Source organism: Xiphophorus couchianus, chromosome 23 (genome assembly GCF_001444195.1).
Source record: "Xiphophorus couchianus chromosome 23, X_couchianus-1.0, whole genome shotgun sequence".
NCBI classification, from domain to species: Eukaryota; Metazoa; Chordata; class Actinopteri; order Cyprinodontiformes; family Poeciliidae; genus Xiphophorus; species Xiphophorus couchianus.
The window spans coordinates 14630881-14644969 of NC_040250.1; the positions used below are offsets into that span (position 1 = coordinate 14630881).

A 14089-nucleotide genomic window follows, 5' to 3' on the forward strand; every position below is an offset into this window, starting at 1 on the left:
CTATTTTCCTACTCATAATGGTGAGAAAAACTTACAGTAGATCCCTATTGTGTCTCACAGTTAAAGTTGTTTCTAAACTGTACAAATATTGTTCTGATTATAGACTCAGGCTACTTTATTGTAGTCATTTCCTGACCTATTAGCATTGGCACATACCTGCCTCATACTTGAATTACTAATTTTGTTGTCTTTTCAACTTTTAAGTATTGGCTACAAGAAAGAGGCACCTGTTTTACCATATTTATAGCTTACAAAACAACAGACGTAGGCTAATGAACTTTTCCACATTTTGTATTGTTACAATCCTGAACACATGTATTGGTATTCAGGGGTTCCCTGTTGGTTTCACGTTCATCCAGTATTCCCTGCAAATACTGCATTTGCTTGGAAACATCACAACCAACAAATCAATAAAGCAACAAAGGGACAGACATTACAAAGCAAAGAAAACGTATGTAAATTTATGTTCTCAGACACTTTCCAACCAATCTGACGCATCTTGAGTTATTTGGTAAAGAAAATTTGACAAACGTTTATATCTCTGATTGTGCAAAGATGCAACAGACCTGCCCTAAAAGTCCATCCATCCATTTTTATACACTATTAAAGGCAAAAGGTTCATTCTTCAGTGGTGTCAATAAGTGTGCAAAGTGTTATGTCCCCTGTTTTTCAGCACATGTAATTAAGACTGTACGAGTTGTAGGAGCCTTTGATGGAAGATATTAGGTTGAAGAGAAACAATTTTTTGAGGAAGAGCAAAAGCATTTTTACTAAATCAGCATGTCTCCAAGAAGTCAGATGAAGAAACATCATATTTCAGTTATTGTTCCATTTCCTCATTAAATTATTTCTGTTATATATCATAGAATTGTGCTCTCTGGGCCTCATCAAATTACAATAACCACCCGCAGCACTCTGAAAATACAAAAACATCAATATGTGGTGTAATCAAATGCCCTCTGTTGCAAGCTCTGTCAATGTTGTTTCTTTATCAGATACAAAATGTCCCTGACCAAAGTTGAAAAGTGACAGCTGTTTTTCGTGTTTTGTGCTCTCACTTTGGTTTTCTCCTCTGAATGTGCCATCCTTCATAACTCTCATAAATCTGAGGATGAGCCATTAGCTGTTTCTCACAAAAGCTGCATGGTTTTCCACTGATGAAATACTAATCATTAATAATCAGTGTCTGCAGGAGTGGGATTCAGTAGGACTGGGTAACAAAGGGATGATGTGGGAATTAAAAGTGACATTTTACTCAGCTTGAAGAATAAAGTGAGAATAGAATCTTTCAAATAAAACAATTATCACCGTAGCTAAAGAGTGCATATTTGTATGTACAAACAAAAGGAGGGATTTTAAATCATTTCTGGCTGGCATCAGGGATTCTTATTTAAATGAACAAAAGTCCATTCTGACTTTAGAAACACATTTTATACCGTCAGTCTTTATTTCACCACATTATTTGTGCTTTGTAATGACAGAAATGAACCATGTGAAACTTAAAAATATGCCTATTATTTTTTATTTAAAATAAAATTCAACTGAATAAAGTGTTTTTTCTGTTTTAACAGAAAATACAATATATTTTAAGTTATTTACAAGCTATGGTGGAATGAGTTGTGTGAGGCTGTTCTTTTTCATTTCTAACTTATTGATTAACCTTCAGTAGAAAATGGCCAAATTTTCCGTATTGAAAAGCCTTGGTCACTTCATAATTAATAGGAAAAAAAATCACTTTCTTTTCCATTTTTGCTTGTGTAAAAATATAGCAAGGAATTTAAAATTCATTATTTTGGAAGCAAAGTTTGGAGCCAAGGTCGGGTAATTTCCTCACATCTCTGAGCAAACACCAGAAAAAAAAGAACATTGAGAAAACAAACAAAACCCATTTTTTGCTCATATTCCAAAAGAAAAAAAAAAAGTGTATTTGCCTGTCGTCGTTAAGATATCATGTCTATATTACATCCTCAATCTGTAGGGAAAATTTTGTCTGCTAATTCTACCGTCACAGAAAGACCCATTTAGTCATTTATATTTTATACCGTGGTGTTTACGCTACGCTGAAAGCCTGCTTGTTTTTCTTTTTCTTTTTTTTTCCTCCTTCGGCTGCTGCGGCCAGTGAGGTGTTCTCCTCCTACGCGGCAATGAAATATAGATGTTAAGAGTCTGGAGAGCTGAGTGTCTCATCTGTCCTGGTGATACCATAAGGCAACCATTAATAGTGTCACAGCGCATCAGACATACCACAGGCACATAATTGGATATGAGGACATAACTGAAAGCACCTGCTTGGAAATCAACAGGGTCTTCCCAGGGGGTAGACCCTTAGTAGATTCCAAAAGACATTTTCCGAGCCCATCCACTTTCCTGCTGGGTTTGGCCTCACCCACTGCTCTTTTCATTTCTCACCCAGGTCAGTTTAAGAAGGCTTGTTGTTTACTCTTTTTTGTGCAGTTGCTTTGTGAGTATGCAAATAGTTTGGATCTCTGCATAATCACAAGCAGCAGGACCATCTGTTGTTGCCTTGTTGACGTACCTTGTGTGTACTTTTTAATGGTGTTTTCTTGTGTCTGAGTGATGTATTGGTGTATTAACAATGTGATGATCATTTAACCTCAAAATGTGCTATCAGGCGCTTGTGCAAAAGTCCTGAACATATGCTCAGTGAAATCTTCTGACAAAGACGGATTTATAATCCATGCAGAGAGATAGAAATATGGGGAACTGGAAAACAAAGGCAAAAACATGGGATTTATAATCAGGATAGTAAAATGAGAAAATGAGAGAAAATATTTGCAGATTCAATGTTTGGGCAAAACACCAAACTCCATGGTAGTCACACACTGATGCATCTTAATAACTTAAAAATATCCAAAAAAAGTGAACTTATTTAGGTAGTTCAGTTAAAAAAAGTGAAGCTCAGAGATTGCAAAGATGCATTTGCAATGAGTGACGTATTTCAAGCATTTATTTCTGTTAATTGTGATATTTCTTGATTGAAGCTAATGAGACCCTTCAATTATTCTTCTCATAAAGGTAGAATATTACAGAACACCAATTAAAGAAGCCCATTTGAATACAAAAAAATAGCATTGGCCTGCTTATTTAAACTTATATGTCATGTAAACTCCAAATAAGATTAAGCTACTAAAGGCCATTATAAAAGTTCCTGGCAGTTCAGTTCTGTATCCAACATTGGAAAGTTTAGTGAAAGGTAAAAATCTGATAGAAAATTGTGCTTATACAATAGCAGTCTTCAAAAGATTCTAAGTCAAACTACATGATTGTGTTTGATTTTGAAAATTATCCCACCTCTCGAACACTGTAGGAGGTATTGTCAAGAGTATGATGAGGTACCAGACCCAACAGAAGAGCTGAATTCTGTTGCTCAAGTAAACTAGGGTTCCTTGATGCCTATTCAGCTTGTGCCACAAGCTGAATACCTTCATGCCACACTACAGTAGCTCCTGCAAAAGGAATCACAACCCATCAAATATTGAGAGTGCTGTACAGTACTTGGACTTTTCTGTGGGCTGACAAATTACTACTCTAATTACCATTTTCTGAAAAACTGGAATTTGGTTTTGCATTAGCTGACGGTCATAGGTAACAAAATTAACTGAGAGTATTATATGCACATATTTAAGTTTTTGAATTGAATTACTGATATAATTAACTTTTCGTAGACATTATAAATTTGAAAACCTGCATGCCACTCATTTGTGAGACGCTCTGGATAAAAATGTCTGCGAAATGTTACGTGAATCGCCTTACTCCCCACTAAGTGAGGCACGGAGAGATGAGGCTTCTGAAACATTTAAAATGTGACGATCAACAAAAGCTGCTGCTTCTGGATTAGTGGGTGGCAGAGAGTGGAAGTGGAGAGCCACTTAACCCCCATAAAAAAATATAACAAAAATGCTAAATAGCAGGCACCAGGACATAAGCTGCAACTTCTGTCACTAAAGATTTGCCTGGAGATGCACTCTACACGTCCCTGATAATGTGTTTTTCTTGTAGAACCCCGGCCAGACACCAGAGAAGACTTTTAACTCTCCACCACCCATTTGTCCTCATAAGGTAAGCTTCTGCTTTATTTCAGTCAAGGGATAAAACATAATTCTGTAAAATAATGGCAGATATTTTAGGATGTTCTTAAGTTACAATGTAAATCTGTATTTTGTTTTTCTTTTTTTTTCTGGAAAGGCTACTCTTTGGTTTTTGCATACCTTGTATTTTTTGTTAGATTTTTGTTTCACAAGTCTGATCAAAGCCTCAATGAGTGTATTATTCTTTGTGAAATGATGTATAAACTCTAACTTTTTACCGGAGATTCTAACAGAAGCTGCTTTTATTTCAAACCAACAATTTCATTTTTGGCTCTTCCTTTGAGCATTCTGTAAATCATTCAAGACCTATTTAACATGAGGTGAGAAGGGCAAAATTATTCAATACTAATTAGTAGTTATCAGGCACAGTCAAAGTCATTATTTCTCTCTGATAGTCTCAAGTCATGTCAGTGCAGTAAAGTTATTCTCCCCTTCAACCTTTCCTCTCAGTGCGTGCTTCTTGCAAATGTAATAGGGTGCTATCCAGTGAAGTTCGCACAATTTTACTTCACTTAGCACCAAACGCATCAAAAATGTCCATGTCCTTTTCTGGATGAATGGCTGTTATGGTGGAGAGTGGCTCATTGCAAAAGTGGACCTTGGTAAAAGGAGCCCAGTGGATGGAGGCTGTCTGACAGCCTGTCATCAACTGTTCAAAGTCTAGCACTGCTCTACATCCCTAATGCACAACCAGCTGTCTAAAATGACTCTCGGTGCATTCATATCCAAAGATAGTTGTTAGACAGTAAATAATAACAAACCAATGTGTTTCTCCTCCCAGTCTGTTGATGAGAAATCTAATGGAAAGCAATTTACTCTGTCGTTTATATGTCAATGCCAAAATAACACGTCTGGTCCTCAACCCCATGGCCTGAACTTTGAACATGGTTCCCTCTAAATTCGCCAGATTCTTTCACTGTGTCAAATTTCTGATGTGTTACGTGTGTGAAGCAGGGAGTTTTATGCAGTAAAAAATATTTCTAATTATGCGTTATTTTTGCCTAAGTACGTTTTTCTGTTTTTTTTTTTTGCCTGGTCTTGTTTTAGTAACAAGACAAAAACAAGAAGCAAGTGAAAGCTAAACAGATAAAGAGAATGAAATTACAGTCCTAGAAAAACTGCTGTGTAATAGACACTAGCTTGGGTTCTTGCTATTGTACTCTTGGATCAAATATGGACCGATCCAGGCCTCGGTTGATTTAACACTGCAGGTTCAGGATACTGGTCTTTAACCAGAAGATAGGTCAAAGTGACAAATGTTTAACAATGAGGCTAACAAAAATGTCATAAAAAGAATGGCCTGTAAGAAAGATGGTTTTCAAAACAAAAGTTTCACTCAATATATGAGTTATGGTGGTACTCAAACATTTTAACCTAACACAACTAAAGTTGACAATGGAGAACCAACTTAAGTCAATTTTTTGAGTCAGTCTTAATGCTAGTGTTAAAACCACCTAGTGTCTGATCCAATAGCATTATCCCAGCATTTGGGGTAAAGAAACAACCCGGCACTTTTCACTGATTTGTGACTTTTAAAGGCATGATTTAATACAGAAATAATTCCTTTCTACAAAAACACTGCCATATAACCGTTTCCTTATTATAGCACACAACTGAACACACCCTTTTTATAATTTAGAAAACAGTAACCATTGTAAAATACTCACATTGGTAAATGTTTTTTTTTTTTTTTAACCAATGTGCTTTTCTCTGTGCTACAAATTGATAATTGGCATAATCTAATATAATTAGGCATTGAAAAATGTTGTTGTGCAGGAACTAGAGCCTTTCTTTGGACGCCTGTACTATGTCTGTCTGCCATATTTCTATCTGATTATATCCTGACTGGACTTCTTCTCTTTCCATCTTCAAATAGTTCATCGGGGCTGATGTAACAGGGGAACACCGTGGGTTTGTGGATGGTGTTATTCACGTTTTAGCTGTTAGCACCGGAACATAATCTCCCTCTAGTCAGCTCACATTAGTCTCCATGATCCGCACCAGCCCAATATGTGCAGTGAATGCAATGGGGCCAGCTGGGGTAATTTAGTATGTCAGTCAGCTCAGGAGGCTGGTAAAATGAGTAAATGGCTGAATACGATTTATATGTAAAGAGTATTCTGATTATTATGGTTCTCAGAATGGAATACATTCTCTCTTTTGAAACTTTTTTTTTCTTCTACATTGTGTGAATCCCCCAGATAGACATTGAAGTGAACAGAAGCCTTTAAAACTGACTGCTCTATGATTATATTAAGGGTTTGAGAGGGAGCGAGGAAAAAAGAGGAGGGAGGAGATGCCCAAGCACTAAGTATATATAATTGCTTCTTGACACACTGGCCAAATTCTGCAGTGCCAGGATCTGAACGAAGATGATTAACGGCTGTCCAAGTGGGTGGGCACTACAGGTCGTTCAGGGCCTTTGGTTTCCATAGTGATACTAGTCTAAAGGCCACATATTGCATAGTGAACATCCCCATGGTCCACATATTATCAAACTACAATTATAACTTGCATCAAGAGCATTGATAGGGCAATGCAAAATTCTATTTATCTACCGAGCATTCATTCCACTTTTCTTTCACCTCTGCTTTTCTTAAATGCGTCTCCCTTGCCAGTGAGAAGATAAAAAGTGAGACATCTTGCATTATGTGAATAATTGATGTGTGGGTTCACCTCACATCATCATTACAGTGCAGCATTCAGTGTAAGAGGTGAAGGTAAGATCATATTTCTGACACAGAGCTTGAGGCAGTAGAAATTGTGTTGGTTTTTCACAAGGTATTATGCAGTATGCATTACAGGTTCACATCATTGCATGACAGGGAACTAAATGAAATATAATCACTGATGCAAGCATAGAAACATGCTATCGCAGCTGTAGAGTTGTAATTATGATCTGTTCGTTTCTTTGTCAAAGTTGAATGATTTTAACTGGAACTATTTGAGGTGGCCTGATGCAATGACACCCACGCACCAGCTAATTTATTAGGTACACCTGTTTAATTTCTTAACACAAACAGCAAATTGATTTGATCACATGGCATTACCAAGAAATCTAAACATAGTGAAGACATTGTTACACCAATGTAGAAGGAACGGCATTAAAGTGACTTTAAGCCTACTGGGCTGTCTGTCTGTGGGATACAGGCGAGTCAGAGCATTTCAGAAACAGTTACTCTGTGGAGACTTTTACTTGCAGAAAACTGTTAACAATGAAAATATCCATTGCATAGCCATTGTGTGGACCAAAATGCCTTGTTAAGGACCAAAATAAAACAGGGAGAAGACAATGAATAAACAATATTAATTTGGATAAAGTTTACCAAACACCATATTTAAATTCACAACATGTCAGCATGTCGCCAGGATGCACATGAACTTCAGCTACAAAAGAACATGTTGCGTGCCACCTAAAACAGCAAAGTGTGGTTACAGCTTAGATAAACTAAGCAAAATTAATCCAAATCGATTTTGGACAATCAATTTGGACAATCAGTTATTGTCTAAAGTTGGACAATAACTGATTTGGAAAGTGTTCACTCATCTCATGAGTCTCGTTTTCAGGTCTAATCTGGTGTCACCTGCTAAAAACCAGCCCCTTATCCTATGCTATTTGCTTCGTACAGAAAGTCTGGGCTCTCGGCTGTTGAGACCTGATTGCTTCCTGGAGGTGTGGACTGTGTTGAGGTTTTAAATTTTACCCAATTGCTAACATTTGCCAGTGACGTATGGAATGCGGCAGTTCAATGCTAAGGAGCTTACCGGTAATTGCCTGCACTGTAAACAACCATCCTCCACTGCGAAAATTGAGAAATTGCACAGGAATGCAATAGCGAGACTAAATCAGATGTAAACAGCATAAAAAAGATAGATCCATCCTGCCTTGCATGAACGCTAAGGTGCTGTAATCATGTGGGGGATGGATATTTTCTGAGCCCTTTAGTAGCATGAGCATTTTTTAAATGCCACAGGCTACTTTAGTATTACTGCTGACCATGTCCATCCCATTAAGACCACAATGTCCCTATTTTTTGTAACTGCTACTCCTAGCAAGACTATCCAATGTGTCATAAAGATCAGATTATTTCAAACTGGTTTCTTGAATATGACTATGCGTTCACTCTACTCCCATTGTGTCCACAGTCGCCAGATCTCAATCCAGTAGAGCACCTCTGGGATGTGGTGGAACGGGAGATTTGCATCAGGGATGTACAGTCAAGAAATCTGCCTCAACTGTGTGATGTAAGCAACTGCTGTCATGTAAATAAGGCGAAAAATCTCAGAGGAATGTTTCTGAGACATTGTTGAATCTTTACTATTGCAGTTCTGGAGGCAGTACTGGCGAGGTGCATCTAATAAAATAAAAGAGCTTCTGTGGTCCATTCATAAACATGCACATGTTTGTAAACATAAAAAGATAACAGATGCAGAGAGGGTTTGGGTAGAGTTCATTCCCCCCTGACAAAATGAGCTTGCACTGCAACTTGTTCCTGCCATTTCTGAAATAACTTAACTTAAATCTTGCATCTCATTTTGTTACTAAAAGAGAGTGCCTTGTAAAGTGAAGTGAGTAAGACCCTTTACAGACACCCTACTCCTTGAAAGCACTTTACCCTTGTGGTCTTGGATAAAATACCTACCAGCTGCCATGAGTAGTCATTCTGCAACTAAAAAAGGCAACAGAACTTGCACATCTTAGTGAATAATTCTGCATGATAAAAGTGAATCTGTCAAGTTTCTGAACTAGATGATCAACATGTAGCAATTTAGCTGAAGTTTAAGCATCACAACTGTTGGTAGTTATTGAGGCATCTTCCTGCAGACCAGCATTCATGTGCTTTTACATTAAAGTGCACTGACACACATATATTCAATCAATCCCCCTCTCTGACATACAAGTACACATAGACACAAGCACAAAAGTCAGCTGAGATAAATTTGAGCTCAAAAGACAAGCAGTAACAACCCACGGCTCCGTCGCAATGCCTGGGGTTGCATTGGTGGCTATCGTCAAGCAAATAATGCTTTGTGACTGAAAAAAAAAGGCAATCCAAAGGTCATTTGTGACCTCTGGGACCAGTACTGTGCAGCATCTGTCACTAGCAAACAGCACATGTCTGTGTCAAATGGCAAAAGGTATGCAGTGCAGTCATCCTGCCATGTAATAAAGGCAGTGGGGCCTATATATACCTAGCGTTCCTGTCACAACCGCATTAACAATCCTCTGCACTACGCTGGCTTATCGGCAGAACATTCAACATGTCACACTGTACACATGACTGCATAGGTAGGTTGGAGCTGGTTATAGCTTGGCCTGCATTACACTTCAGATGTATACACACCTTTAAGGTCCCACTTGAAATGTTGTAAGGATAAATATGGCCCAATTAAATTTTTTATATTCAGTCTATTCCAAATGAATTTTTGAAAAAGTTTTGTGTCATCTTGTCACCAAACTGCAAGAGAGCTTCCATTAAAGATGGAGGTATGCTGTTGGGAACAACTTCAGGTTAAGTGTCTTTCCCACAGATAGTACTGGACTGAAAAGCGATCCCTGTGATTTTTCGATGACCTACTCCTTTTCCTTTGACCAGTGCTAATGATTAAATTATATTATTATCATCTGTGAATACTTGTCTGCTGTCAAATGACAGAAAACCTTAAAATTGTTGGAAAATATTGACAGATTTTAACACTCTTTTGCAGGGCAACCTTTCCCATACTTTGAAAATCCCCTTTACAGTAAATTTTGCAAATCTCCTGCACTGTAGACTCATTTCTCTCTTGCTGCCTATCCTTGAAATTCTTACACTTGCCACCACATCTCGGCCCCACATCCTGCTAAACCAATCAGGGATTTGAAGTCTTCACTTCCAATCGATTACCACCCAAATCAGTGCAGAAGCCTTTGATATAGAATCATTTGTCAAATCAGTGCAGATGGCTGAGGGCAGGTACCTCTGTGCCATAGGCCATATCCATGTGGAAATCAGTGCATAGCTTTGGCTCTCCTCACACTCCCCAACCTATTAAAGGGAAGTCTTTGTGTGCTCCAGAATTGCCATCCAGCTGCCGGGATAGCTAATGTATAAGCATCTTAGCTTGTCCAGGAGCTAATACTTGAATTGAATTCAGAATACTTTCAAGAAGGCCAAAATCTGATTTTTGTACAGATCCTGGTTAAATTGATGGCATAAAAGCTACAGCAATGGCACCCAAGGTGCAATTTTAAAATATATGACTATAACTTTTGACTTGTTAGGATGGAATATACCTTGGTGTTGAAGTCAGCAAAAAATAGCCTACAGCATTTCCAAACATGGTGTATAAAACTGAACTTAAATGAACAACTTCACAACTCTTAAAATCAATTCCAAAACTACCACTATGATACAGAGGAAATAAATTGATCAATACTAGTTAATACCATTAATATGGGTGGATGATAGATCATGCAACCAAGATGAAACAATATAGGAAGGTGGTTTTAAGAAGTTGGATATGATTTAAGCAATCTTTGGGGGAAAACTAAAAGTGTGTCATTAGTTCAGAATCCCCATAATCATAACCTTGTATCTTCTGTGCATTATTGATTTTGTTTCCACTAGCAACCAAAGATGGTGCCATTTTCCTTCATATAGTAATGTTTTTAATAAACACACACATTTGTGTTTATTTAATATATATATATGTTTTAAAATAAAAGTTGATGAAGAGGCAGGCGTTATGAATGATGTAAGCTGAATGGTATACTTTTTTAGAACATTTGTAACTGCTGTACTTAGTTAACCAGCAAGACAATTATTGTTATTGCTCATAAGGTCAAAATTTCCCTGACAAGTTATATTTTACCACATGGAATATTTAACAGAAATTAGCCTACTGTGATCCTGAGATGTGGGTGACAGCTTAGTCCAGGACACTGCTAGCACTGAATATATTTGCTAGCACTGCAGTGATTATATCAACAAATTCACTGTCAAATATGCTGACAAAATACTAAATCCAGACACTATTTCTTCAAATAAGTAATTACACTGCCTGATATGCATACATCATTGACAAGCACATTGTTTATACACAGGAAAATCAGTGTGCACACAAACCCTTAGATGCATATAATTATTTTTTCTGTGTGGTTTCAAGAGATAAAGTCTTCTAACACAGCATCATAGTTTTATATTTTGAGACATGAGGGAGACAAGACAGACATTTTTGCAGATATTTGGACTCCGAGGACCAGTGTTCGCTCATTTTGTGGCTTGGACCAACAATCTTCTGCTCTTGGCAAATGCTGTGATCATCTCAAAACACTGACTAGTGTCCAGCCATCATTTTAGCTTTTTGCACAGTTAAAGTCATTTTTTCTACCTCAGTTTATGATGTTGAAACTGGTATGCTATCGGACAAGTTCTTGCTCCAAGCTGAGCACGCATTTTGGGAGTGATGATGCACAAAAGCTGCTTTACTACCTAGAGAAAAAATAATTAAATGGTATGTGACTAAATATCTGGTTGTTAAATATGTTATATCACACTAAAGTGAAAACAAGAAATAATAAAAGTTTAAAATAAATAAAAAGCAAAAGGAGAAAGTAAACCTTATAAATACTATATTTTTTTTATATTTCATTTATTGTATGCATCTTTTTCTCCCTGTTCATTTAGTTTTTGTACCCAAGTCTACAAAGATAGTGAGAACGGGGGCATGTATGCATTTGTTTTTTACGTTGCTTGACACTTTAGCCATTAGCTTGGAGTAAACAGACAGATACATGCAACAGGCTGGAGTGGCGCCTTATTACAGTGTGTACAGATCACACTCTTTAAGTATGCGAGTTGTGCTGGAAGAGTTGCTGTTCTGCATGAACAAACTGTGTGACCCGGAGAACATATCTTGTGAACCGATCATTTCAACGTATTGATCACTGGCAGATGTGATGTCAAAAGTACAATTTTTCTATAGCCTAATTAAAGAACCTTATTACTGCCATCTTATACCTTTCAAATTGTTCTGTTTCTGCCTGGAAATATAGCAAATTCACCTTAGAGTCCCTGCTCCTCACTTGTCCTGACTTTTGTTATATTTATTCATAACAAAAGTGACAATCAAGAAGTTAATGTTAAACCAACACAGATCCCTAAGTGCAATGCCTTGTATAACACTTTTGTCATTTTGCATAGTTGTTCTGTTTTGCTGCCGATTTAGTTCTGGAGGATTATTATTAAGTATTATTATTAAGAAAAAATAAAAACTTTTCTCTTTTGAGAGAAAACCATTGTTTCACAGCAGTTTGTAAAAGTAGTATGCATGAGACTATTGAGAAAGCTGCACAGTTTTCAGTTTAGCACAGATCCGGACTAATGAAGCTTTTTGCTTGTTAGAAATGACCAAAAAGCTTCGAGGTAAACCCCAGTCGCACACTGTAGATATTAACTACGGCAGTCATGTTTTGCTTTTAATCCTGTTTCACATAACTATTTATTTAGGCAAAATGTATTTTAATAGCTGATTCATTTGGTCTTGAAATGATACAATGTTAACAGGCTGGTGGAAGGAAAGTCAGTTCAGCCATGATAGGATTTTGTCTCGTAATCCTATATCTTTTGCATGAGAGTTTGTTTGACTGCCAGGTTCTGATTGTGGTGATTCTTAACTTGAAAATTTAAAGTACACTTCTTGGGTTTTATGAGTGTTATGCATAGAGTGAGATAGCTAGAGGTCAGCTGCACAGGAAGATGTTTTAGTAAGTTTGCTTCTGGCATTAATATTAATATTAGGTAATAACATTAAATTATAAGAAGGTCAAGAAATCTTGATGTCAGATTCACAAAAAAATCTACTTTAGCAATTATGTTTCTGGTTCAACTAAACTCTACTTGTGGGCTTTTAATCTTTGCTTGTGTGCATGCAGTTTTTACTATAATTTACTTTAGTAGAAAAAACTGCAGGATACAGAGATATTTGGTGCTTTTACCATGGTTACAACATTTTTTCACAATTGTTTCTTGTGGGGGAAAACAGTAATGGGCAACTGCATGCAGAATAATTGCAGAACTGACTGGCCACTATGAATTTTTTTTCAAGTAGATTCAATCATTTTACCAACATTTTCAAATGTTAAATGGTAAGCTTAACAAAAAGGGTTGATGTATCTTGGTTTTGCCTCCTTGCCTCTTCACACATCTCCAGAATTCACTAAGAATTTGACTTGTTTGTTTAATAGGCCATATCAAAGACTGTGCACAGTTGTGTCTGTTACCTTCGGTAAGCATTCTGTCTCTGACACAGTGTGCATTTAAATGAAGTGATTGGGTTAATTTTCCCTTATTGGACGGGGACAGGGCATTAAATTGAAATCGATCCACGGAACCACAGATTTTGTGTTTTTTTTGACTACTGCATCAGTGGAAAACTAGGCAAAACAAAACATTTTTTTAAGCCCTCTAGTCAACCTGAAGATGTGGTAGGAATTATGTATGTAAGAATTATTTTGATAATTTTCAAATTTTCATTTCAAAATTACTGTAAGAACCATTAAGAAAGTATCACTGTTCAATTGAAATAATAAAAGTTCCATAAACAATATAAAAATTTAACAACGTGAAAAAGAAAAATCAGTTTTTTTGCTATTGCTCGTTTTGTTTTCTTCAGCTGTAACAGTGATTACATCTAATCAGTCATTTTTTTCCTCAGTATGTGTGTAGTTGAATATGAATGAGTAACAAATCTAACAAGTATTATGTCAGATGTCAGTGGTGATGTTTGTTCTGTGTTCTCCAGATCTCCTTCCAGAGTCAAAAACACTCCAGAGCTTCGCAAAATAGGCCATATATGAAAATGTGTAACGTATAATAAGATATGTTATTGCATAATAGCTGTTTAATGCTAGGCCATAATAAGCAGAAATTCTAAATCTTACATTATAAGCATAGAACTTTGTTTTTTTATTTAACATTGTATAATTTTCTTTTGTT

The 14089-nt window shown here is 36.8% G+C and overlaps 1 protein-coding gene across 4 annotated transcripts in view; it reads left to right on the forward strand.

Annotated features, from left to right (window-relative positions):
* pcdh11 (protocadherin 11) overlaps positions 1-14089 on the forward strand; it is a 167784-nt gene that overhangs the window by 66524 nt on the left and 87171 nt on the right. For 2 of the 4 annotated variants that reach the window (XM_028009165.1, XM_028009166.1), the window contains exons 4-5: positions 4021-4080; positions 8256-8354. In XM_028009165.1, coding sequence (XP_027864966.1) covers positions 4021-4080; positions 8256-8354 — 159 coding nt within the window. The remainder of the gene's footprint in view (positions 1-4020; positions 4081-8255; positions 8355-14089) is intronic. The other 2 variants (XM_028009167.1, XM_028009168.1) reach the window with 1 other exon arrangement.